Source organism: Cyclopterus lumpus, chromosome 8 (assembly GCF_009769545.1).
Source record: "Cyclopterus lumpus isolate fCycLum1 chromosome 8, fCycLum1.pri, whole genome shotgun sequence".
Taxonomy (NCBI): Eukaryota; Metazoa; Chordata; class Actinopteri; order Perciformes; family Cyclopteridae; genus Cyclopterus; species Cyclopterus lumpus.
The window spans coordinates 18,414,421-18,440,261 of record NC_046973.1 but is presented as its reverse complement, the minus strand read 5'-3'; the positions used below and the strand labels follow the sequence as shown (position 1 = coordinate 18,440,261).

The following is a 25,841-nucleotide window of genomic DNA, read 5'->3' as shown; positions in this document are numbered from 1 at the left end:
AGTCTCTCATTCTCCTGAGAGTATTTTTTTCTTTTGAGATGAGTGCATTTTTCTTTTGGTGGGATGTATAGAATTAGCAGCATTAGCAACAGTCGTCTCCGCGCACACAGGGGAACGAGTAGACCTGTTGCACCCCAAAACAACCGCTGCACAGCTGCTAGTAAACTCCCAACACATGCATCCACCTGAATCAACGAGATCACAGAGACACACTTTATAGACGAGGTTGTATGATGCTCTTATGGCGCACGGGTGCGCAACGGGATTCAGTGCGCCGTGCGTAAACGATGCAAGCATCCTTACCTGTCGTCGGTCTGCCAGTCCCCGAGCAACAGGTCTCGGAACCGGTACCGAGGGGGCAGCGGGAGCACCTCCTTTTCCAGTTCGACCATGGTCCTCCTCCTCAGAGCCCAGAGAGATAGAGACAGAAATCACCGCAAACCGCACCTCCACACAGAGGTGGACCCCCCCCCCCCCCAAGAAACCAACTCCGTTCCTCTTCCTTCTGCTATTCAAAATGTGCATTAATAACGAATTCATTGATACACCTCATGGCATCGGTTTGGTTTTTTTCGACCTCCCTCATAAACAGAAAAAAAAACTACTTCTTTGTTGTTTTTGTTGGCACCCGTCGCTACGCAGCTCTACTTTTCTTGCCACCGAGGCAACAGGTCGAGGATGTTCATCCGTCGGTGCGTCGGGAGGGGGGGGGGGGGGGGGGGGGGGGGGGGGGGGGGGGGGGGGGGGGGGGGGGGGGGGGGGGGGAAGGGGGGGGGGGGGGGGGGGGGGGGGGGGGAGGGGGGGGGGGGGGGGGGGGGGGGGGGAAGGGGTGTGTGTGTGTGTGTGGGGAGGCTCCACTTTCACAGTGACAGCTGGAGAGCAACTGGTTGTCTCTCAACACCAGCAGCCTCCCTTACCTGAGCGCCGCATGGACGCACTGGCAGCAAATGTGTAAAACCAGCCGCCGGGGACTCCTGTTCTGTTGCGACGACTTTTTAATTTCAGGTATGGCACGATAGCAGCAAAAAAAAAAAAAATTACTCACGAAATAAATCTATACAATCGTACAATGAGCGTCCTCTGACAACATCGGCGTTAAGTCACAATAGCGACTGTGCAATCCTGAATGATAAACTGTCACACATATTCACGGGATGCCCGCATACTTCTGTGCAGACCTGCGCGTATCGACGATCACGCATATGAATTATTTCCGCACGCAGATCAATTTTGTATTATTATCTCTAGACTATATTTAATAATATCAGTTTATGGAGTCACGCGTCTTGCCGAAGTAGGTTATACACGAGGACACAGACAATGTATTTAGTCATCGAAAGGTTGTTGCTATATGCTATGAAAGATAACACATTAAATACAGTTAAATCGATATTCTGTCTCTCTCCGAAAACGCCCCTTCTCATGAAAGGTAACCGGCAATATATTTTAAAACAAACTTATGTACAAAAGTTCCTGAGGGCTCTAACATAAAATTCCCATTTCAGTCATCTCTCATTGTAACTAATTAACACACACTTGAGAACTAGACTTCTTATTCTTGATCACAGTGCTGCGCTGGATATCAGATTGCCTGACACTCATTACGTGTCACAGGTTTAATCTCACAGAGCCTCTGGTCATAACAGAAGCCCTAATGCAATTCAAATGTGGTGCTTAAGAGGACTGTTGACTCAAAGCTACAGACAACAGGTGTTATTCAAATCAACATCCAATGATAAATATTAATCACCCGTCGCAGCGCCTCTCTGAGCTCCAAACAAAACCTTCTCTCAGAGGGTCAAAACGGCTCATTGTCCATTCAACGATGACAAAATGCAGAATAACAATGGGGAAAAAATGAGTTGAAATACTTAAATGGATGCCGACTTAAGGTTGTGAATAATTGTCTTATGTTGTTTTACTTAAGAGACAGCTGAACAGCTTTGACCTCTTTTAGGAACATTACATTACATAGCATTTCATTCAGTTTTACGGCCCCTTTGCTCGTGTTTTTGTCCGTTTGGCCCTCTAGTGGTGATCCTGACACAAGCACACGACTGTAGTGAGCTACATTCATGTATCTGTAGCTGACAACTACTGGTCTGTGAGGATGTCGGTTTAACAACACCAGAATACAAGTACATTTATTCATCTCGTGCCTTTGGCAAAAAACGCAATACCAGGTTGACGGAAAGGCAAAACATTTCATTTCAAGTGGGTGGGCCTAGCTCTGTAACCATGGTAACAGACAAAAGTGTCTGAGCATATCAGGAGGAGATAGTTCATGTGTTTCAAACCTCATTTAAACCTCATTTAGTCTCACATCATCCTAATGTGTACTGAAGACAATTTGCAGCGCCTGAGTAAAGGAAAAAAAAAAGACAATCAGGCTTTCTCCCTTGAGATCAAAAGACATTTTCAGCATCGCCAACACAACTGGCAATTTATATAACAATATAAACAAAGGGTAAAAAAAAACAATCACCTATAAAAAAGTCATTAAAAAGATATAAAATCTTTCAGTCACTGTTTGACATCTCCCCTCCCCCTCCCCCTCCCCCCTCCGACGGTTCTATTCCAATGTCACGTTGACGGAGGCCAGCGCGTCCACAGCCCAGCCGGGGTACAGGTCACGGGAGGGAAACAGTCGCTTCATGAACGTCCGTATAAACTCGGGGAAGCAGCCTTCCACAATGCTCCGTCTCACAGAGCGCATCAAGGAGAGCTGCGAAGAGAAAACGTTTGATGATTCACAAAGAAAAACAATGCGATTATTGACCGCCAGTGGGAAATCGTCTCAACTTTAGCGTGCACGGGTCTGCGGCGTAAAGCACATTTACATGCTCCCATTTACCCCGGCAGCATTTGAGACATGGAGAGATAGAGTCAACTTAAAAAAAACTGGCTTTAAAAATGAAAAAACAAACAAACATAGAAATCAAGAGATGAATATGTTGCATAATCAAACATTATCCATTATGCTCTCCAAATATGAACATTATGCTTTGGGACATGTCTGTCGCAAAGGGAGAGTCTTTATGGTTTTGATAATGCCAGAGCAGCAAAACAAGTTTGTGCCACTTTGGGAGGTACGGAGACGACTGAAGGATGAAATGACCGGGGGGGGTCGAGGCGATGACATCATCCAAATCATGTTGCATGCATTCAGAAAGTTCAACCTCTCTCTCCTCAGCATTCTGTCAGAGCGATTAAGACTTGAAACACACGATGTAGACGTCGTGGGCTCTGGTTGGTATCGCTCCGTGCAGTTTAAGGCAGGACGTGCACAAACTGATGAAACATACTTGATACAGTATGCAGGTATATCTTCCTTAAGAGAATATATGTTGTTAAGCGGTGCAATGTTGTTGTTCTTTAATCACGATTTCATCTCGAGTTATGATGTACGAGTCGTTTCCAACACTGACCTGGTAGGCGATGTTGTGCACGGTGATGTGATGCATGGCTGCCGTGTCACTCTTAAACAGAGCGTGGAGGTAAGCCCGACTATGTCTGAAACAGAAGACAGGCTTATTATTTATATCATTATTTAAAATACATGCAGGCACAAAATGCCTCAACAATGAAGCGCTGAAAACATTTGCCTAAAAAATACGAGATCAAAGTATTGTGGGGTCTTATTTAGAGCTGATAGATACTATTGTGACTGACATTGCCATTCTGATATTAAAAAGGTAATGAACATTTCATTTTATTCTTTTTTATTTTTATATATATATATATATATATATATATATATATATATATATATATATATATATATATATCTCAAATGCACGTATTAAGGTAGTATTGTCTCGCCAACACATCCCTCTTTTACAGCAAAGAGAAGTAAGTGTCTTTTGAGCAAAACGACAAGACATATCATGCGAGCCGAAACCAAAAGGATTTAGGATTGGTTTGTTCTTGACTTACTTCTTGCAGGTATGACACTGACATTCTGGGTCTATGGGCTGGAAGTCCTTGGCATACTGCTTCTGTTTTACCTGGAGAGATCCCCAAGGAACCAAGGCAGAGCCAAACCTCTGCGAAGAAAAAAACACAACGTCAGTTTTTGATGTGGAATGAAGAAAAAAAAAAAAAAAGTGCTCAATGAAAATGTATCTGGGATTATCAGTGTGTGAGGTGAAGATTGCTTACTGCTGTTCGGGTGGGGAACACGCAGTCGAACATGTCGCACCCCAGAGCAACACACACCACCAAATCCACAGCGTACCTGCAGATCGCGGTTGATTATACACACACTGTCGATTCATAAAACCCATAAACACCACCACAGGGTGCTGAATAAATATGAAATGATTCATTTACTAGGCAAACCTACCCTACGCCCATGAGGTATCGAGGCTTTTCTCGTGGCAGGTGGTCGGTGCTCAGGGTGACCATGCGCCAGAAGTCATTCTTCTCCTCTCCGCCACTCAGGCCGCCGATGGCAAAACCGGGAACGTCGCGTTGAGTCATCTCTGCAAGGAAAAGCGATAAAATGACTAAAGCACAAGTTACGGAGTCAAACTGTGGAGAGTTCATAACTAGACCCGACATGCAAGCGTTGAACGTGCATTTCTGTTTTCTTTGCCAAAATGACAACTGCTGTCCAAATATCGTCGCACAATATTTATGCACGTTAAAATATTTGACAGTAAATATCTTGATGACACTTTGAACCATTACCGCGAAAGCCGCCTGCCATCTGTTTGATTCACACATACTGCCTCGTCGAATTGAGACGTAAAGGCTGATTAACATATATGGGAATAAAATATCGTGAACTTTCTATTTGGCATGGCCACTTTCCCAATAATTTTGAATAATTGGATTTTTTAAAGGCATTAAAACATGTTCTTTGGCTCCGATCTTTCAGCATACTCAATCAATACCAGGTATGCGGGGGACAGAGGAAGGTGATCAAGAGTCGAAATGGGATGTATTCTTACCATCTAGACAGACCTTGCGCAGCTCTGCATTCAGCCCTCCCTGGATGATGGCAAAAAGGTTCTGTTTGTCTGAGTTTTTATTGGCTGCAATGCAGCGGTCCAGCCAGCGGATGGATCGATGCATGGCCTCCTCCACCCGAGGTCCTGACACGGTACTGCTGACTACGTCGTCCAGCTGCATCATGATGTCCGACCCTGAAAGAAAAGAGAGAGAGAGAGAGAGAGAGAGAGACTGTCTTTTAGCTACTGGGAAACAGAGGAGGGTCCAATACTTTGTTATTTAATACAGATTTGAATTATTTTCATCATACCCAGACTGTTCTGTATGCTGATGGACTTCTCAGGACTTAAGAGGATCTCTTTGCCATCGTAGGGGGACTTGAACTTCACGCCTTCCTCCGTGACCTCTGAGAGCTCCACTAGAGACACCATCTGAAAGCCCCCGCTGTCCTGGAAGCAGAGGAAGCACAAGATGTCAACACGGAGCTCATCAACCAAACCCTTGTGACTGGTTGATTTAGGAAAGCTACACTCACAGTTAAGAGATTCCTCTTCCAGTTCATGAACCCATGTAAACCATTGGCTTTCTCGATCAAATCGGGCCCCTGCAGGCAGTGGAGTTGAAATAAGAAAAACAACATATTTGGATAAAGAAAAGCAGTCGTGAATTCATGCAGCCAGGAGAGGTGCTGTTGTAGCGTGGCATACCGGTCTCATGCCCAGGTGGTACGTGTTTCCAAGACAAATCTGACAGCCAAGACCCTCCAGCTGATCCACGGTGATTCCTTTCAGGGTCCCCTGGGTACCCACCGGCATGAACACCGGGGTGCTGACGGCACAGTGCGGCAGCGTCAGGTCACACGCTCTCGCTTTCGTCACTGGGCATTCGGCGACGACGCGCAGCGCGAGGGGAGACAGCGCTTTCCTCAGAGACATGTCGTTCCCTGGAGCACTCGCGTCGGCTCCGCACTCCGTGGCGGCGGCCATGTTGTTGCAGTGGACACGTGACGTCGAGCGGCTTCGACTGACAATCGCGTTGACCAATCGGTCGAGGGGCGAAGAAAAAAAAAAAAAAAAGAACGCCTTTCGGGGTGTCCAATCGGAATGCTCTCGCGATGGAAGGACAGCGAAAATGAGCCAATGGGCGACTCGGTTTTGACAGACAAGAGGCGGGTCTACGCTCGCCCCGTTTTTTTGATCGGATGTCGCCTCCTGTGACCGGATGGTGTTTGGTGGAGAGGAAGTTTTGTTTTGCGAGTTTTTTTCCGTCCGTTTCGACTGACCGGGTATCCAGTTAATGAGCTTTTATTAAAAAAAAAAGGAGCACGGAATGATATTCGCGTGAATTGCATTGCAACCGCTCAAGTGCCCAAAGCAGAGAATAAAAGCCCGAGCTGTTTGAAGCGGAGGAACTCCGCCGTTTCACTTCAGAGTAACCCGAGAGCTCCTTCCTGCTAAGCTAACGTTACCGAGCTAGTCGGCGCGGCTGGCGTTGGACTCTGGGTTTGTGTTGTGCAGAAAGGGAGCTCTCCGAGCCAACGAAGCCATGGGGAACCGGGGCATGGAAGACCTGATTCCCCTCATCAACAAGCTTCAAGACGCGTTCAGCTCCATTGGCCAGAGTTGTAATTTGGACCTTCCTCAGATCGCCGTGGTTGGTGGACAGAGCGCCGGAAAGAGCTCCGTCTTGGAGAATTTTGTTGGCAGGTAGGTCGCGCGCGCGCGCGTGTGTGTGGTTTGAATATGGAAATTAATTAACCACATCAAGTAATGCTTTATTTACAGTGTTTATAAGCGTGGTCTCGCAGAACTAGACGTGCATATTGACGTAAAACTGCCGTGAAAGTGCAAAGTGGCTACAGGTTTAACACAACTTGACGCACGCACGCACACAAACTTTACGTTGCCAACCGGTGGGCCGAAGTTTATTGGACGAGGGGCTCAAACATGTCCGGTCCAGCGGTTCTGATCAATGACTTCACTCAATATTTGCCCTCAATAAAAGGCTTCTTTCCTGGTTACACCCAAGTTACATGTTGACATTTTCAACAAGACTTTTAGAATAAAAAATGACATCAATTGGATGTTTGTGTATTTAAATTACACTTTGTGGCACTTTTTATTTTATTTTCAGTAAATCACAGGGTAGTTTATCTACTCTTTATCTACTTTATCCCTCTGGTCGGCCCTCGGTACTGAATGGGAACCTTTTCCTTCGGCACTATTTATGATTTCCAAGAAACACCTAGAAAGTCCTCTGGTTTTGCATTAATTATTTAGTCTGTTTGGTGGATGCCTTTGTTGAGTCACGTGACATTGCATTGTTAGATTAGTATGTTTATTCTTTCTGATGTGGGAGTACAAACATGTTTTTGGGAAGGTCAGTGGAGGCAGTGCGAGCCGCCACCTTTATTTACTGATATGGATGTTTGCAACTGAATTTATATCCAGGCTACATTATACTACACATTGCTTTTCACTTCAATACACACACAGTCTTTTGTCATAATTCAGTCAAACAGCACAAGCTCACATCTGCCGCAGACACAACTTCCCTTTCCATCTTCCTCTTTTTGTTTCACTTTTTTCGCCAAATATAAGAAATTAAGGACATCCACTTGACATCTTTCTATTCTCTGTGGTGTGAAGGTTAAGCTGCACTGCTCTTCAACAGGCTGGTCCTGTTGTCCTCTCCCACATCAGCAGTGAGTGAGATCACCCTATAGATAAAGAAACAAAACAAGCTCACTCCAAAAGCAGCTTGTTTAGCAGGTTTCCACCCCATTGAGAGACACTCACTGTGTGTGTAACCCAACCCACACAGGGATCGCACACACTCACACAGCCCAGCTGGCACAGAAGAGGAAGTACATTGGCTGTTAAGGTGGAATGCAGACAGGCCTTTTAGTTACACACACACGCATACTACCACTCAGTGCACAGTAATGCAGTTGAGTGGGACTATGCACTTTGATAGCACTTGACACACATCAGCTGTAATTAACATGAGAAATGTCATGCTGCCTGTGCAGGACCTTCTCTTTTCTGCTTGTTGACAGAACCAACATACACCCATATAATTAAGTTTCACAAGCACTTTGCACTCTTGTACATGCTCATCTTTTTTTATGAAGTTTGTAAGCAGTGCACTTTAGTGTTTGCAATCTTTTTATTCAAACAATACAAAGTACAGCAGCTACTTTGGATGCCCGTTGCTGCTGTGCAGGTGAACTTGAGGGCAGACATGGTGGAACGGTAGAAGAAAGAATTGTAGCTTCAAGGTCAAGTCACTCTTCAACCTGGAAGTAGTTGGGAGGTATTGCATATCACCATAGCAACAGGTGCGTCAATGTGATGACTCATTGTTGATCTAAGGGCTTGTTTGAGCTCAGGAACAGCCAATACCTTATTCAAATACAATAGTCTTACACCATTAGCACTGAGTTGCTGTTGCTGCCGGTAACTCTCTATGGTTTCCTCGGTCTATTTATTTGGTGAGTTGCATGTTGTATGCGAAAGACTGGCTTCGTCCCCGTGTCCCCAGGCATGCAAACAACCCCTCTTTCTCTTCCTAAGGCACCGACGACAATAGCAACAGAGTCACTTAGTGCTAGGACGTAAAAGGCACCCCCGATTTCTGTCTCCTGCCTGAGCTCTTGATGTCACAATCAGATAGAGTAGGGGAAATTGTTGCTAGACCATGTGTAGTTACGCTCTCTTAGTTGTCATAGTCCTGATTTTAAGCCCAGGCAACTCAGGTGGATCAGAGATTGCTCGCTGTGCTGTGCCACCTGTTTTTGTTGATGTGATTCGGCCTGTGTTCAGTGGAGACGAGTAAACATTAGCTGGCTGGTCTGCATACTTTGCTGGACAGAAGCTAATCAAATCACAGCCTCACGTCTTTGTTAACGTGTCCGTCCTTTGGTAGCATGTGTGTGTATCTGTTGTGTTGTTAAAGGTAACCGTAAGTTGAACATACCCTTAAATACACTAAAACCAGTTGCATTATGGTAACAATCATTTAGCCGTAATATTTGAGGTCCAAGACACCTTTTTTTCATGACAAGATGCAGGTGTATTTAATAACGATAAGCTGCTTTGCTGGCTTACTCACAAACTAAAGGGACCAGTCGCTGTATCCAAAAACGTTCCTATTTAACCTTTCATTGTTATTTATGTACTGGCTTTTGTCTGTTTTGATGCATGCGTCATTCGATCATAATTAACGCTCAGTTTATAGATAGGCCTTTTTATTATTTGGGCCGTGTCTCAATTTTGTCACGTCATTGTCATCAGCCCAGTAGGGAGTAAAGACGTCATATCTATCACAGCAACCTGGTCTGGGTGGAGGAGGTTGTTATCAGATCTGTAGCAAGTAGATTACTAAGACACCAGGCGTTTTAAAAGCACTTTAACAGTTGTCCTTTTAATGCTGTACTAAATCTTCATTAAAAAAAAATAATAATAATTGTTTGTCTTCCATTAAGAATTGAATGTGGCAGAAAGTGACCTTGTTGGCATTAAAACCTATATGATGACTGTTGGTATTTTATAGCAGTAGACTTACTGTTGGCTCCAGCATGGGTATACACAGTATTTTATATTTGTAGATGTGTGTGTGTGTGTGTGTGTGTGTGTGTGTGGACATCCCTGTGAGGAAGAAGCGCATGCATCCAAACAGCAGAGAGCAAAGGGATTTCCCACCGAGCAGTTGGATTTAGGTAGTGCTGGAAAAGGATGGGCTGCCAAGTGCGGCTTCTTGGTACCCACAGTAATAGACTGCGGTGCCCGAATGCGTGTAGCCATAATTATATATGCGATGCCACACCAGAGACCCGTGCGATAAGTCCCACCAAACCACCACCATGTTTCTGTGTACTTGTCCCTTCCCGGGAGAGCGTAGCATGACCTCAGAGTTTCACACACCGGTTTCCATGTTTGAAAATGAGCACTGTCAGGCCTCTATGGACTAAAGGAAAAAGGAGGATCTGCCGTGGACTATAGAACCTCGGAGTTGCTCTGCCTGTTTGTAAGAGGCAGGGTCTGTCGCTGCCTGCAGGCAGGGGGAGGGGAGTTGGCTCTCCGATCTCTCCCTGCCCTACTCTCTCTTGCTTTCTCTTCTCGTAGAGGGAGGCTCACAGACCGATGCTCTTTGCTTGTCCATCCATAATGCATGAAATGATACACAATCTGCTCGGCCTCGTCTATCATTTAAGGCGCATCAATAATAAAATCCTGACCTCTTGCTTCTTTTTCAATACAGCCGTTCATCCAATTCTGTCTCTGAAGATTGACCGGTTCAATTCTGCACTTGTGTGTTTTTGTCTTCTCAGAAGAGCTTCTGTGAACAAACAATTTGTGTGTGTGTGTGTGTGTTTTAAAAAAAAACGTAAAACGATGATTGATTCTTCATTGTGTTACTGTGAATCTTAGACAAGCGGCCACCCGATGAGCCAAAGAGACGGCGTCTGTCTGCTGAAATTCCAGTGAGAGTTTCTTGTAACTGGAGACATCCATCAGTACATTAGCAGTTTCTTGAAGAGGTCATTGTTGCTGTGAACTCTCGGCAGCATCTTAGCGCCATTCATCACGTCCAGTCTGTTAATTATTTCCTTTCCCTCAGCCGATAGTTGCACTGTTCTTTATCTCTGTCTCCCTCGCTGCCATTCCTCATCCAGGGCTTTCTATACTGTCCGCCGTGTGAACAAACGCCTGCATGCTCCACATTATGTGCATGACCCAGTGCTGAACCACATTTTCTGCTGATGTAAGGAACATCCAGAATGTTCCCCAATGTTTCACCACAGGACCGCAGTCTGAGAGTAGCCCACCTACTCTCTTTTTCTCCGGTCCTGTGGCTGACACATTGCTAACAGTCTGAAGTCAGCAGGCAGGCTGAGCACTGCCACCGTCCCCCTCATGCCTGTAGGTCTGGCACTAACGAGGGAACGGAGAATGTGGGTTAGTGACATGCTCTGCTTTGATTTTATTTTTTTTTCCAGGACTGGGGCTGCTGATTATCACCAGATGTAGTATGTTTGCAGAGCAGCAGAGGGGCCGTCACAATTGGGAGGGGAGGACTGGGTGGAGCATCGTCATGCGAGGGCTGTCTAGGCAACTTTGGTCATGACTCATGTAGTTAAAAATTCTTCACGTGCCCTGTTCACGTTCAGGGGAACAGACGAGCCAATTGTGAGAAAGTTCACGTGTTTTCATTTTTAGGTTAGTTTCTCATTAATGCATTGTTGCACAAAGAGCATTTGAGTATTGTCATTACAATGCCTTGCAAAAGCATTCACCCCCTCCCCCCCCCCCCCCCCCCCCCCCCCCCCCAAAAAAAAATCATCCAAATAAAAATCGATTTATCTTCCATCTGAAAACAATAATAGGGGTAAATACCTTTTGCGAGGTTCTAGTTGAGAATGTGCACGGAGAAAAAAATGTCAAGTCCCGAGGCTGGTTTAGTCGAGACGTTATTGTTGTAGGTGTCATGTATTGACTCAGCCAAGGCGTTAGCCAGCCACAAACCTTAAGTCTTGCCTGTCCTTTTTAATAGGCAGTAAATTGAGCAGCGGGGAAGTGTATCAATCAAAAAAACACCACATTACAAAATCTCACCCGTGAGGTGTAAATCCACCCTGAAATTGAATTTTATATTTAGCTTTTCCATTGATTTTAAACGGATTACGTTATTACAAACATAAACAGCATCCCCCCCCCCCCACACACACACACACACACAAATTTGGAAATGAGGGTTTCCAGCGTCATGAAATTGGCTAAATCTCTTCTTCCTTCGAGCCTCTTTTCAGTTGGCAAACAGCAAAACTTGCTCATCACTGCCAACATCTGGTAAAGAATGAGACAGACAGCCCAGCTGACCAACTCGTCATTTCATGGTCGGGACATCTTCTGACAAAATCAACATAAACACGGGTCAATGACCACAGCGCTGCCGTATGATCGGCTGTATTGACGTTTCAATGTGTGATTTACAGAGAAAGTCAGAGAACAGAAAGTCAGAGAGTTCCTCCTGTTCTCTCTGGTTACCTACATGTAGTTGTATTCAATAACATGTTTTTTTTTGGTTTTGAAGTAGTTGGTGAATCACAGTCCATCAATAGCTTCAAAATCCTTACTTTACGGTTGCGTCACCGTCTTGACATATTCAACGTAAATCCAAGTGTATAATACCAAATTTAACCGGCTAAATGTTGACACATTCTGAGTCTGTGGTCCGCTATGTCATGTTTTGAGATATCGCATTTAAACAAGTCTAATTTAATTGAAAAATGTATTTGTGTCCCGGTAAAATCAGCTGCTATAGTGCCAGAGGAGTTGTTTCATTACTCACTGTCTGTGGAGCAGCGCTAGGTTTTGTCCTTGGATCATATTTTAATTACAGCCTCGTTTCAATATAAGATCTGTGAATTCTATTTTAGGGTGGATTCCCCCCCCCATGAGTGAAATGAATTGATCTCTTAAGGCCTAATGATGGGAGAAAATGACTGTCACATTTGATTTGTTGTGAGACAAGTTGGAGGCGTGAAATTCCTCTGAGTCCCTCAATTTACCAGAGGCCGCGCCGCAAGGAAAAGGACATTGAGCGTAATGAATAATTGCTGTTGCTCTGTCTCTCGATCCTGAACCTCCCCTGAACCCCCCCCCCCCCCCTCCCCTGTATTGATTTCTGTGTGTTTATGTTTATTCGGTCTGTCTTCCTCAGGGACTTTCTTCCACGTGGATCGGGCATTGTTACCCGCAGGCCTCTCATTTTGCAGCTGTTCAACAATAAAGCAGGTGAGTGTCCCGGTCCTGCTCACTTCTCCCCTCACCGCTGCCCCCGCATATGGCCTCTCTGCCACAGTGCCTCAAGCTAAGCTCACTGTCTGCATCCATCTCTTTTAATTTAATATTTCTATTTTTCCTCTCTCTTCCTGGCTTTTTCTTTCTCTTTGTCCTTTCCGCTCCGTCCACCCTTCCCCCTGTGTGTATACGTCTTTTTTCCCCCTGTGTGTGTGTGTGTGTAGAATATGCTGAATTCCTGCACTGCAAAGGGAAGAAGTTTGTGGATTTTGATGAAGTGCGGTCGGAAATTGAGGCAGAGACCGAAAGGATAACGGGCTCCAACAAAGGCATCTCTCCCATCCCAATTAACCTGAGGGTCTACTCCCCAAACGGTAATGGACTCAAGTCTAATTTAAAAACACTGTTCACACTGTTTGCTCTTATGTAAAGCACATTTGCATGTTATATGACGAGATGTACTGTGAGATGATGTGAATTTGTCAACCAACCAGATTAGCGTGGTATCTGTTTGCTTTAATATCTCTGGTTGTATTAATAATAGTGGGATTGTATCAAATCAATATAGTGAAGTAACTTTATAAGACAAACTAAACAGACATTCACATCTATGTATCTAGTCATTTGAATGTAGTTGAATACACATCATATTACTTATACCATTGTATTGATTTTTTTATACTCTCTAAGTAATATAACCTCAGAGGGCGTTAATGCTTTTATGAAGTAAAAAAACAAATTAGATGTAGTTTTACAACAACAAACATCTGCCTACTCGAATGTCTCGAACACAAGATGAAAGCTTCCTCTACCACCCCAGACGCCCATTAAAATATTAGATTGAGGCAGATGGTGTGGATGTCTGTTGGTGTAAAAGATGTCTTTTTTTTGTATGAAAAGGGAGGAAAATGAAGTTGTCACAAGACTGTATTTATCTTGCCATGAAAAATAAGATACAAACAACACTATGAATACGCCGTGTGTTTTCTCAGCACAGAAATGGCCCTTTTTTGAATTAATTTTTTATTGAGAAAGCTTTTGAATAACCAAATACTAGTTTGTCTCACATCCATCACTCTCTGGGTTTTCAGTCAAGCCACGCATCAAGTAAATTATGTTAAAATCAGACTAGATAAAATGCTTTATGAAAAGGCATGGATATGGAATCCTATTACTTGAATGAATCCTGGTAATTGTAGATGTGTGTGTGTGTGTGTGTGTGTGTGTATGTGTAACCTCAGCTGATGGAAAAAAAGCATCATATTTGCAAATCTCATTTGTACTACTTGTGTCCATGTGGCTCAGTGCTGAACCTGACCCTGATTGACCTTCCGGGCATGACTAAGGTTGCCGTCGGAGACCAGCCTGTCGACATAGAACACCAGATCAGAGACATGCTGATGCAGTTCATCACCAAGGACAGCTGTCTGATCCTGGCCGTCACACCTGCCAACACTGACCTGGCCAACTCGGATGCTCTGAAGATCGCAAAGGAGGTGGACCCACAGGGTAAGCGTGTCGCTTTCTAGTAATTTCGGAGGTCAAAGATCAGGCCGACGCAACACAAATGTTCTGGAGGAGGATGTTTCCGGGTCTGGTGGGAGTTTCTTTACATTTGTTACAGAAGTCCACTTTGGTGGTTAAAGGTCAAGGTCCCTTTTTAACTTTACGTCCATCCCATTCTCATGAAAGCAATATCTCAAGAACACCTGGAGGGAATTTAATAAACATCTGTCACGCAGATCCTTTGATTTAAGATTGACTTGATTAGAATTTGGTGGCGAAAAGTCACTGTGACCTCCACGAAACCATTTGGCCCCAACTCAAGAATCCATATGGTAATTATTAGAACAGTTTCACACAAATGTCTAATGAGATGAAATGGAACTGCGGTTTGACAGGTTGGCTGGGTGGTAATTCTAGTTTTATTTTCCCATGAGACAGAAAAATAACATTAAACATTGCATATTTATTTAGTACCCTTATTGATTCAACTTGAGCCATTTAGTCAGTATTTCTGTCTGCTACATTTTTGGTCAAAGACGTAATTATTCTGTATTATCCTGGAAGACATGTATAAGGGTGGCTGATGTGGTTTCACCTCATGTCGTGCAGGGCTGCGTACCATTGGCGTAATAACAAAACTGGACCTGATGGATGAGGGGACGGATGCCAAGGACATCCTAGAAAATAAACTCCTGCCACTGCGCAGAGGTGAGGATGGCACACACGTAAAAACACATTCACAGACTTTGGTTGAGAGTCTAGAGCGACCATTTGTGCTGTCGGTGTGCAGGCTACATCGGTGTGGTGAACCGCAGTCAGAAAGACATCGATGGGAAGAAGGACATTCGCGCCGCTCTGGCTGCAGAGAGGAAGTTCTTCCTGTCCCACCCCGGCTACAGGCATCTGGCAGAGCGCATGGGCACTCCGCATCTACAAAAGGCACTCAACCAGGTCTGCTGTCTGTCGTTTGTTTTAAAAAACAATTGTAAAAAAGTAATTTCCTTCGCTGACGTATACCATCGATTCTCTAAAACAACAGTGCTACCTCTGTCCGTCTCTAGCAATTGACCAACCACATCAGAGACACTCTCCCAGGTCTGCGCAGTAAGCTACAGAGTCAGCTCCTCTCGCTGGAGAAGGAGGTGGAGGAGTACAAGAACTTCCGTCCAGATGACCCAACGCGCAAGACCAAGGCCTTGTTGCAGTGAGTGCATCTGAATATTGCTTCTGGTAACAATGCAGGATACAATGTATGTTTACAGTCGATAGATCCCGGGTGGTGTAACTTATTACAGCCAGATTGGCTGCCCACTGCCCGGGGCTGCTGCTCCTGAGAGCAGATATTGTGTAATTCATGTGGTCATTTAGCCAGCGTTTTCTTTCACATAATAGTATTACATTTGTGAATAGAGGTTGTGACATGCACATGAATCACTTTGCGCAACTCGCTGACTGGTCTCCTAATGAAGCTAACACACATTAATGCATTTCATATTTATGTTGTTTCCGGGGGACACACTTTTAGAAAATGACAACCCACCGCGACCCCTTTTTTTTTTTATGCAAGAATTGCCATTTTCACATCACGTCATCTTATCTTGAATAATAAAATTGACAGTAGACCAATTAAATACATTCAGGCCGAGTTCACAGGCTCTCTCTGTCCTCTCCTCAGTAAAACCAACAGAATGTTATGCTAGCCTTTCACATTAGATTCAACGTTTATAATTATGCGACAATTATCAGAGCTACGCGAACATTCAGGCTCCCTCATGTTACTCAAAGGTGTAAATATAAAAGCCTAATGGGATCTCTTCAACCCACCTCTGAGCCCTGACCCCAATCTTTGGTAATGAGTGTATTACACCGAGTCTGTTTCATAACCAGTTAAAGGTTCCTCACTAACTTTATTGAACAGTAATGTTTGCGGTGGATCTCCAGGGAGACTCGCGCTGTAATTGCGTGGACATCATTAACACCGGTGTCATGTTTGTGCTCGACCCTCATTAGGATGGTGCAGCAGTTTGGTGTGGACTTTGAGAAGTGCATTGAGGGCTCCGGGGACCAGGTGGACACCAACGAGCTTTCGGGTGGCGCCAAAATCAATCGCCTCTTCCATGAACGCTTTCCTTTCGAACTGGTCAAGGTCAGTGGGCCATGAACAGGACATTGGTTACGGTTGTCATGGTGTTTGCCGTGTTGCCTCGACTTGTTAAAGCATCACTTGGATCTCGCCCGTTTCCCAGATTGTGTTTGACGAGAAGGATTTGAGGCGAGAAATCAGCCACGCAATCAAGAACGTCCATGGCGTCAGGCAAGTGGAGCGGAATAACAAATAAAAACACAGCTCAATAAACGCCTGTTTTCTGCTTCGACACAAAATACTGCTTTGCTTCTTTCCCTTCATGCGAGCTGTCTACTGTAATCCATAAATCTTGCCATCACAGACTAACAGTACCTATTCAAAGAAAGTGTTTTCTGTTGGATGTGAAACGTTATTTCTTTGTTTCTCTCGTTGTTTCTCTCGTTGTTTTTCCAATCCCCTTTCTCCTCACGGCCACACTATCCACTCGTTTTGTGTTTCTATCATGAGGTTTTGTGTTACACGTACCTTAATCCCCTGCTGCAATAATACTTTTATGTGTTCACTGATACTCTCCTCTCTGTCTCACTCATTTGTGATTGTCTGCTTTATTACATTGGCATTTTTTTTGGCGCTTTGTTATCTTCCCACCCGCTGTTGTGACTGTCAGCGTACGCATGTTCTGTTTCTATGTCCATAACCTCAGATCTCTTCAGTCAATCAATCAATCATCTGTCTATTCATCCGTTCTGTTGACCTACATGTCTGTTAACTGTCCCATCGGTCTGTCGCTGTGCCTCTCTGTGCATCCTCAGAACGGGGCTGTTCACTCCAGACCTGGCGTTTGAGGCCATCGTGAAAAAGCAGATCGTTAAGCTGAAAACGCCCTGTCTCAAATGTATCGATCTGGTCATTCAGGAGCTCATCAACACAGTCAGGCAGTGCACCAACAAGGTACTGCCGGTGTCCAGCATCTCCCGACCCAGCCGAGGCATTGGGGGCTGGGGCGACCGCGGGCGAGGCAGAGGGTACGCTGTTGCAGAACATTAGCCAACAGATTCCAACAATATCTGAAAAAAAAACAAAACGAGATCAGTTCAGTTCTCGTCTTTTTTCCAAAAAAAAAAGAAAAGAAACGTTCTGTGTGGTTTGCCCTCTGCCCAGCCCTGCCGGATTAGCCCTGTGTGCAAGGCAGCGCTGTCGTGTTGTGGAGTGTTGTGACGGGTGACGTGTCGTCGTGGATACGAGATGTTTCAGGGACTGTCTGAGCGTCTCTGGTCTCGCCTGGACAAGCTGCAGGTCTCATGGCTCAGTACACAGCCAGCAAAACAAGTGGCGGGTCTTATGCTTGTAATTTGGTTTTGAGTTGGAGGTGACTTGTCCATCTTTACAATATTGACCGAGCTTGAGAGGAACTGGCTTGACAGGGAAGAGGATGTGAAAGACCTGTGGCTTGTCCTTCTCCAATGCTTGATTTGTCTCAACAGCTTGAAATGACTAACTAAACAAAGACTCCTCTTTTTATGTCGTCCTTCTCTTTCCTGGCTATCCTCTTTTTTTTTTTCTTCCTCTTTCCCCTTTTTTTCTGCCTGTCCCTGTTTCTCTCTACACCACCACAACAACATGCATCTGACCCCATGACCTTTCCAGAACGGGGCTCTTCACCCCTGACCTGGCTTTCGAGGCGATAGTCAAAAAGCAGATCCTCAAACTCAAAGAGCCCAGCCTCAAATGTGTGGACCTTGTGGTGTCCGAGCTCACCGCACTCGTCATGAAGTGTGCCGTTAAGGTAACCAGGGCCACACTTGATGGGAAGATGGCATGAAAAGAGAAGGCATTCCTCTTGGAGATGCACCGATCAATCGGCCACCGTCAATACCGTCCATGACCTTTGACTGCCCGGTCAGTGACATGTGTCGGTTCAATTTACGTCACACACACACACACATAATGCACATTGCTCACACAGTGGCAGCTGCAGCACACACACACACACACGTCATGTCGCTGGTATTGAAGTTCTTCCGCATGAGTGAAGAAGACATATTGCTTGTAATGTGTCCCAAATAAATCTTGGAGGAACCATTTTGAAAATATTTGAAACGACTTGAGGGGAGCTCCTACAACGGTGCAGCTTTTCTTTTTTTTTTAAGTCAATGTTTTATTATGACACACACACACACAATTAATTTAAAAAAAACAACTGTCATGAAACTAAAAATAAAAAATCAGAATCGGCAGTTTGGCCAAGAAGATTGAAATCGGTGCATCTCTAATTCCTCTCCAAATGTCTGTCATGGTGACCCCAGTGAAATCGGTGTAATCTCCACTCCTGCCATCAGTGCGTCGAACGTGTGTAGCGTCCCATCCCTATTCTCCAACCTCTGGGAGGCTCCATACCATTCGCATTCAGTACCGACGCACAATTTACATCAGAAATTTTAAGCACAACTTAAAATTTGATCTCCACATCCGCTCATTAAAGCAACCCCCCTGCACCCCACCACCCCCACCCCCACCTCCACATTGCATCCTCTCTCTCCCTCTCCGACTGAGAGAGCGAGCGTCTGTCCGTCTGGGGCGAGCAGAGCCCGGCGACGGTCCCTCGCTGACCCACTATGGGCTGAACCGAATGGAAGGGAGGGAGGGGGGAGGGGGGGGGGGGGGGGGGGGGGGGGGGGGGGGGGGGGGGGGGGGATGATAGTAATGGCTCCTGGATGCAGTGGCAGCCTGAGTGGAGTGTTTTCATAGCAACGATGCTGCGCTGCCATCGTGTGGACGGAGGAAGGGGCTGCGCATCATGACATTATTCAACATGCACACATGTCTCCAGAGTTTACCTCTGCCTCTCCACATTCTGTCACTCTCCCTTCTTATCCACACTTCACTCGTATTAATACTCTCCATCAGCTAGACATGATTGTTCTGAATGTGTTGACATTGCTACATTGATTCTTAATTCATGAGGTCATCCCTGGCTTATAATAAAAAACACGTATCACCTTTTTAGAACAGACGATCACTCTATATTCAAAATCTGTTTTCGTGTGTATGTCGGTTTGTGGTTGTTATGTGTGACACTGACATGTCACTTGACTACCTATTTCCCTTTTCTTTGTTCTCCACTTATTCTCACTTCTCACTCCTGTTTCTCTCTGATACCTATTGGTAAGTCTTACTAAGCTCAAGCTCACATGTAAGTGTGTGTGTGTTTGCGTGTGTCCCTGTTCAGTGCTGCAGCTGTGCGTTGTGTTGCCTTTCAGCTCAATTCCTATCCCAGACTCCGAGAGGAGACTGAGCGCATCGTCACAACCCACGTCAGAGAAAGAGAAGGGAAGACTAAGGACCAGGTGAGTTGATTAAGTGGACTCTCGAGCATGCAAAGTGCACTCTCCGGTTCAGGCTTTGATGCTTATCTTTTTTCATGTGTAGAACAACAAATGCAGTAAGGGCTACAATTAACATGTCCTCCAATATTACGCTGAGAGGCAAGTGATCAGGGACAAAACAGTGCATTGTGTGACCCCCCCCCCCCCCCCCCCCCCCCCCTTCCATGCATCCGATATGTTTTGCTTCATTGGTCAAATGGAGAACAATGACAATATATAATATGGCCTCTCCATTCCTGAACGCTGGCTTGCCAGGGCCCCATTTCTCGTACGTGGTTCAACTAAGTCGATCAAATGTCCTATTATCCATCTTAAATTAACAAGATGATTGAAATCTAATGATTAGCTGATTTATATAGTTAAATATAGATAAATTGACACACCCTTTTTTCACTGCATCTTCCAAGGTTTTCTTAAGACCAAAAAGTAAACCCACGGATGCCGTAAACAAATATTTTCCAACTTCTTGTTTTGTTGAACAGTTGTTTATGGATGATTATTTCACAGCGGAGCCCCATTCTTTATCATAGTGGAAAAATCCATTACACGTATGACTTATTCTGTTTTATTTAAATCAGTGTTTGCTGGATTGGCACCGGTGATAGACGTGGGACAGTTTTCTAGAGATCACTCAATGATAAATGAAGTTGTTTTCAGAATGTTATTTTTGTCAGACCCAAGTCTATTAATAACATGACTAATGAGGGTTTGAGGTTTTTGTTGAATCTCTCACAGGCAGGAAGTGATGCATATTTGGATTGATTTATAAGCTGAAAAGTCATATTGTTGTCAACTCCGCCACATCTGCAACTTGCAGCATTGATAAGCTATGTATGAATGTATCTTAGGACGTAATCTCTCTCGGGGTTGTTTCTGTGCAAGTGTGAGGTCTCAGAAGTGAGACCTAGCACTTTGTCATGGCTGACTTCTGTAAGTGGCATTTAATTGAGACCTCTCCATCCTAATCCTGATGTTCTGCCTCTTATCAAGGTGCTGCTGCTGATTGACATTGAGCTGTCGTACATCAACACCAATCATGAGGACTTCATAGGCTTTGCCAAGTATGTACACCCCCCCCCTCCCCCTACCTTTTCAAGCCCAACTTACAGCTTGATGTCGGTGACCCCAGTCTCAGCACAGGCATTGTGATCTCCATTAACTACACGTTGTGCGTAGTCTGAGGTGGCACTTGTGACTCCTGACGTTTACAAAGGCAAAGATCTGTTTTCAGAACCAAAACAGAACCACCGCCACGTCACTGCTACTGCATCAACCAACGCGTTGCTTATTGTCAGCCGCATGTTGTGTGAACTGCGGCACCTCAGTGGGATGTTGCATGCCAATTAGTGATCCAGCAACATCAGAACATGCGTCTCCCTGTGGGGGAGGTGGGTGCCACAGTGTGATCAAGGTCGCATTAATTGCCCACCTCTCTCCGCCCTGCAAAGGAAGTCAATGAAGCACGGCTCGATTACTTGATGGATCGACTTCCCGTCTGCTAAATAACGCTCACTAACTACGGACGGAGCGGCGTTGATACTTCACCGGTTTCGCTTGTGGCTGCTGTTACATTTGCACACTGCAAAGCAGTCACTTGCCATGTTTCAATTCACATATTCGTGTGTGCATTTTAAGGTACATGGTAGAAAAGCTCTATGGAAGTGGATTACATTTGCAAAAATAGTTTGATACGTTAAATTGGTTATGGAAACGACCGTTTGAAGAATAAGTTCTGACGTAGGTAGCTTTTAACTCGCATGACTGATCAGATGTTTCTGCTGGCTGTCAGAGGTTTAGAGTTTGGGTTGAATTAACATGGCCCCTTAGTGTAGCAGTTACAGTAGCATGTAGTTGAGTGGAGCTCCCCTCCTGTGTGTCGGTTAACACGTTGACGGAGTAACAAAGCAAGCCCCCTGTGTGTGTGTGTGTGTGTGTGTGTGTGGGAGTTCATGCCTAGCCTACGCATGGCAAGATTGCTGTAATGTATCGGACGTCAGCTCGGGCTGTTTAACGGTTCTCATGACATCACTTTCAGTCTTGACTACAGAAGGCTGGAAGATGGTAGCTCCCCAGGGTACAGCAGCAACAGGTGGGCTCACAGAAAATATGTAGGGGTGTGTGTGTGTGTGTGTGTGTGTGTGTGTGTGTGTGAGGGACAGTTTGACCCTCCCTGTTGTCCAAATCCCTCCATAAGACAATTTCACCTTTCGTGTGTGTAGGGCTATATATTTGCTTCAAAAACTGATTTTCACTAAAAACCCAGACAGTTAATTTACACAAGAGACTAAAGGCTTTAAAACACAAGTATCATAATATTGTAAATGAAAAGAATATTATTGGAATAGAAGTGACACGTGATTATTTAATGTGTATATTTGAAGCTGGTGGTTTGGCGCGTTGCCATTAATATGTCTTGTCTTTTCTGTCCATCTTTGTGTAATGACAGTGCCCAGCAGAGGAACACAGCTGCGAACAAGAAGAGGGCCATACCCAACCAGGTATGTGTTATAACTGGGCTCTGGCCTTTTCACCAGATTCAATCTCCCTCGACTGATGTCGCCCATTACCAGCCTATTAGTCAACCATGTGAATATATCTCACTCCAGCAATGGTTTAGCACTGAGCCATTAATCTATCTTAACTGAACAATACCTCCGTACATAATTGTACCCGGTCCCATTTATTTCTTGTCCTCATACGTTGTCCACGCTCTTTTTAAAGCCGGTCCTTCTCCTTCTTTTTTTTTATGTTTCATACAATCCGATCTCTAGTGTGTGTTTTTTTTAATTTTTTTTTTATTTCAATGTGTGTTTTGTAAGATCCCAAAAAATGTGATTTTATAATACTGCTCATCAGCACCAGAGAGACAGTTTCAGTGAGGGGAGAGTTGCTTTAATGAGCTTACAGAAGAATCTGCCTCCCTGCTTTTCCTGAAACGAGCGTTTGTTTCCATGGCTGTTAATTAATTGCTGTTTGCATGTGACCCAGGCATGTTGTTCGACAGCAAAGCAACAGTTAATTACAGAATGCTGTTGTTTTGTTTTGTTAACTCCCCATTAACTCACAGGCATATTTTGTGTTGAAATTCAGACTGTGCATGGACCTGAGCTGAGCAACAATATGACATAATCAAAGTGTGGTTTACTTGAAGTAATTCTAATTGCATGTAACTCTTGCTCTCTCTCTCTCTCTCTCTCTCTCTCTCTCTCTCTCTCTCTCTCTCTCTCTCTCTCTCTCTCTCTGGTTGTCTCATGGGTTATTACTTTCTGTTTCCTTTCTGTTTTTGCTCTCTCCAAACCTGTCATCCCCACCATTTCACCCTTTTTCTATCAACTGTTTCTCTGCCGTCTTCTCTACCCTTTCCCCTCTCTTCCTCGTCCTCCTCTCTCATCTTTGCTTGCTTCCTTTCTCATTTCCTTTTGCTTTGGTTTGACACTGCACCCCGTTGCTTCAATTCCCCTCCCCTTCCCATCACTGCAGGGTGAGATTCTGGTAAGTACTCCAAAGATTTAAACCGCACCCGGCTTGGGGGGGCAGCAGGGGTAGACCATGCAGAGGGACTGAGGCCATCACACACGGGTCAGCCAGTGTGGTTAGGGGGGGGGGGGGGGGGGGGGGGGGGGAATACCAAATGCTCTGAGATAACAGTTTCCTACACATCCAGGATTTGATACCTCACCATAATGAGTTGTTCCACCCCCCTCTGCAGCTTGTCGGACTGGGAGAAGTCCACGAGGAGAAGGTAGAGTCTCCAGACGGATCAAATTGATGTCAATTACAATGATGGCATTAGCAGTCAGTTACCAGTAATTTGGAACTGACTCAACGGTAACACATGGCAGGTTCGCCGGTTTAATTTGAATAAGACAGTAATTGTCTTTTTTTTTTTTATTGCACGCATTTGGGTTCCTACTAACGTTTCAACTTTTTCTCCACCAAAATATTTAAAACGAGACTTTATTTTAACCACTTTATTTTGGCAATGCTGCGTGTTCTCCCAAAACGACAACAAAGACAATGAGGAACTCTTCCACCGCTGACGGGGGAATGGCGTCAGCACTCATGTCTGCTACCTCTGCTGCTGCCTCATGCATTGTGACTCAAAAGTTTGCCTTGTGAGAATCATCCTAAACGACACTGGGGACAAAACAGGGAGGGGAGGGGGGGGAGGGGGACATTTAAATCAGCAACACAGTAAAAGTATTGATTTTTGGGACATTTTTCATGTCTAATGATTTCCTTTCTAGATTAAATGCACGTTAAAACACTTTCTTGCATATCCAAAAGACCACCCGTCTATAATTATTATTTCTATATTCCGAGATCAAAATGGTTTGTTGTTTTGTGTGGTGACTGGTCATGGCTGTGGGATGTTTTCCAATGATTTAAGCAAAACATTCCTTCTTAAGATCCCTTTATTTTCATAACCTACTGACTATCTTGACTAATGTAAATCGGCATGTTTCTTTTTCTAATTATTCTTATTTCCTTCCGTTGATTCGTTTGTAATCAATCGTGCATCTATAATTAACCACTTTCAACATGGATATAACATTTCTACGTCAAATAGTGTAGTTATTTAGTATCTCATTGTTTCTAGTTCTTGTGTCAACTTATATGTTATAACATTTTATAACCATATAACATTTCCAACTGACTTAAAGACTTTAATATATGAGATTTAAAACGCCTTGTTTCTGAAAAGTTTTAAATTATTTCCCCGCCAAGGCAAACTACAGTTAAGCCTCTATGCATGTGCTTCCTCTCCCATGTTTATGTTGGCGCTGTGGAATTAACCTCCCCCCCCCCCCCCCCCCATAACTTACTCTAGTCCTCTGCTGGAGGGAGAGGGGGTGCAGACGAGAGGTCTAGAGCAGACTTTGTAATGGACATTCCCTCTTTGCTTTACTTAGAACAAGAGCACACTTTTCAGGCTCATAGTGATAGTTTACTTGAAATGGAGGACAATGTAGCTAAGAGGGCTCCTCTAAAATGTGTCCTAATTTCCCTCAGTGATGTACTCTACGCTGCCTCTCAGTCTGATGCATTTCCTCCCTCTCCATCTCTCCACTTTAGACGTCCACTTTGCCGTCTATGAACTCCAGTAGCTCGGCTAACTAGCCGTTGCAGTTCCTTTTTCCCCTATTAACGCCGGCCTTTTGCTTTTACTTAAGCAGTCGTATATCTGCATCCAGTTAACCCCACTAACCCTGCTTTATTTAGTTCACTAGCAGGCTAGCTTTTACTGACCCACTGACATACCACCGTCGACCTTCGGTCTATGTGTTTGTGTCCATGTTAGCATAGTTTGGACACCATCTGGTTCCGTTTGTATGTTGAAGGATTTATTAAAAAAACATCCCTTTTCAGTGTTTTCAACTAAACCATTTGATGCTTTTGCATACAATTGGCCATATTACAGACATGTATTCTTGTGCATGTATTAGTCTTTTGGGCTCTCATTCAATCAATAAGATTCCCATTCATATCTACTCTTTTCATCTTCTCCTCGTCGTGCAGGTGATCAGGAAAGGCTGGCTAACCCTCAACATCAGCATCATGAAGGGAGGCTCCAAGGAGTACTGGTTCATCCTGACTGCAGAGTCCCTGTCCTGGTACAAAGACGAGGAGGTGAGAGAGGAATGTTTTTTCCAATGCTGTATTTCACTGGAGATGGGGGGGGGGGGGGACATGGATACTGATGACGATACTGTATGTGGCTCTGTTGGGAGATGTGGAGATGTGGTGTCATCGCCAAAGGTGGCTGGAGGTGTGTGCGTCCCAGCCCAGCCTAACCAATGTGCAGACTACTGTTCAGCTGTAGCTGGATGAACAGGTAGTCTGAACACTGGGCAGGCGGGGGGGTGAGGAGGACTCTGATGGGAGGAAGGACTCCGAGGTCATTGCGGCTGCAGGTCGCTGCCCTAGGACAGTAGGACAGAGGGCACAGAAAGCAAACATCGCCCCAGTGAAACAATAACGCATATATCAGGACCCACAACGGCACACTACTTCAAATCTTATCAAGCATATAGTATTTCCAATAGAACTTAACATAAACAAATCTAACCTTTTCTACCATCGCTTTCTACTGATTCACGC

The 25,841-nt window shown here is 44.8% G+C and overlaps 3 protein-coding genes across 7 annotated transcripts in view; 1 reads left to right on the top strand and 2 right to left on the bottom strand.

Annotated features, from left to right (window-relative positions):
• The window catches only part of LOC117734808 (potassium channel subfamily T member 2), a 30,211-nt gene extending 29,819 nt beyond the window's left edge, over positions 1–392 (bottom strand). Inside the window, exon 1 of the mRNA XM_034539076.1 lies at positions 304–392. Within this exon, the coding sequence (XP_034394967.1) occupies positions 304–392 (89 nt within the window). The remainder of the gene's footprint in view (positions 1–303) is intronic.
• A 1,501-nt stretch (positions 393–1,893) lies between these two features.
• Positions 1,894–6,001, bottom strand: qtrt1 (queuine tRNA-ribosyltransferase 1). Its single transcript, XM_034539559.1, has 9 exons — positions 5,664–6,001; positions 5,492–5,560; positions 5,267–5,405; positions 4,956–5,150; positions 4,346–4,484; positions 4,162–4,237; positions 3,937–4,046; positions 3,429–3,513; positions 1,894–2,725 (listed from the first exon to the last, which is right to left on the bottom strand). Exons 1-9 carry the CDS (start codon positions 5,940–5,942, stop codon positions 2,573–2,575), a joined length of 1,245 nt encoding a protein of 414 aa, XP_034395450.1. The 5' UTR covers positions 5,943–6,001; the 3' UTR covers positions 1,894–2,572.
• A 144-nt stretch (positions 6,002–6,145) lies between these two features.
• The window catches only part of dnm2a (dynamin 2a), a 28,082-nt gene continuing 8,386 nt past the window's right edge, over positions 6,146–25,841 (top strand). For 2 of the 5 annotated variants that reach the window (XM_034539556.1, XM_034539554.1), the window contains exons 1-15: positions 6,147–6,662; positions 12,682–12,755; positions 12,986–13,135; positions 14,067–14,270; positions 14,877–14,975; positions 15,058–15,218; positions 15,329–15,471; positions 16,278–16,413; positions 16,514–16,581; positions 17,166–17,304; positions 19,614–19,700; positions 20,730–20,800; positions 22,186–22,237; positions 23,220–23,231; positions 25,260–25,370. In XM_034539556.1, coding sequence (XP_034395447.1) covers positions 6,502–6,662; positions 12,682–12,755; positions 12,986–13,135; positions 14,067–14,270; positions 14,877–14,975; positions 15,058–15,218; positions 15,329–15,471; positions 16,278–16,413; positions 16,514–16,581; positions 17,166–17,304; positions 19,614–19,700; positions 20,730–20,800; positions 22,186–22,237; positions 23,220–23,231; positions 25,260–25,370 — 1,668 coding nt within the window. In that variant the 5' untranslated portion in view covers positions 6,147–6,501. Of the gene's footprint in view, positions 6,663–12,681; positions 12,756–12,985; positions 13,136–14,066; positions 14,271–14,876; positions 14,976–15,057; positions 15,219–15,328; positions 15,472–16,277; positions 16,414–16,513; positions 16,582–17,165; positions 17,305–18,000; positions 18,140–19,613; positions 19,701–20,729; positions 20,801–22,185; positions 22,238–23,219; positions 23,232–25,259; positions 25,371–25,841 lie in introns of all 5 variants that reach the window. The other 3 variants (XM_034539557.1, XM_034539558.1, XM_034539555.1) reach the window with 3 other exon arrangements.

Excerpts from the sequence above, each read along its gene's own strand:
- qtrt1 (XM_034539559.1), bottom strand. The coding sequence starts at position 5,942 with ATGGCCGCCGCCACGGAGTGCGGAGCCGACGCGAGTGCTCCAGGGAAC. Across the intron at positions 5,151-5,266 it reads CAGCATACAGAACAGTCTGG|GGTCGGACATCATGATGCAG; the intron begins GTATGATGAAAA and ends CTTTTCTTTCAG. Across the intron at positions 4,047-4,161 it reads TGTTCCCCACCCGAACAGCA|AGGTTTGGCTCTGCCTTGGT; the intron begins GTAAGCAATCTT and ends TTTTCTTCGCAG.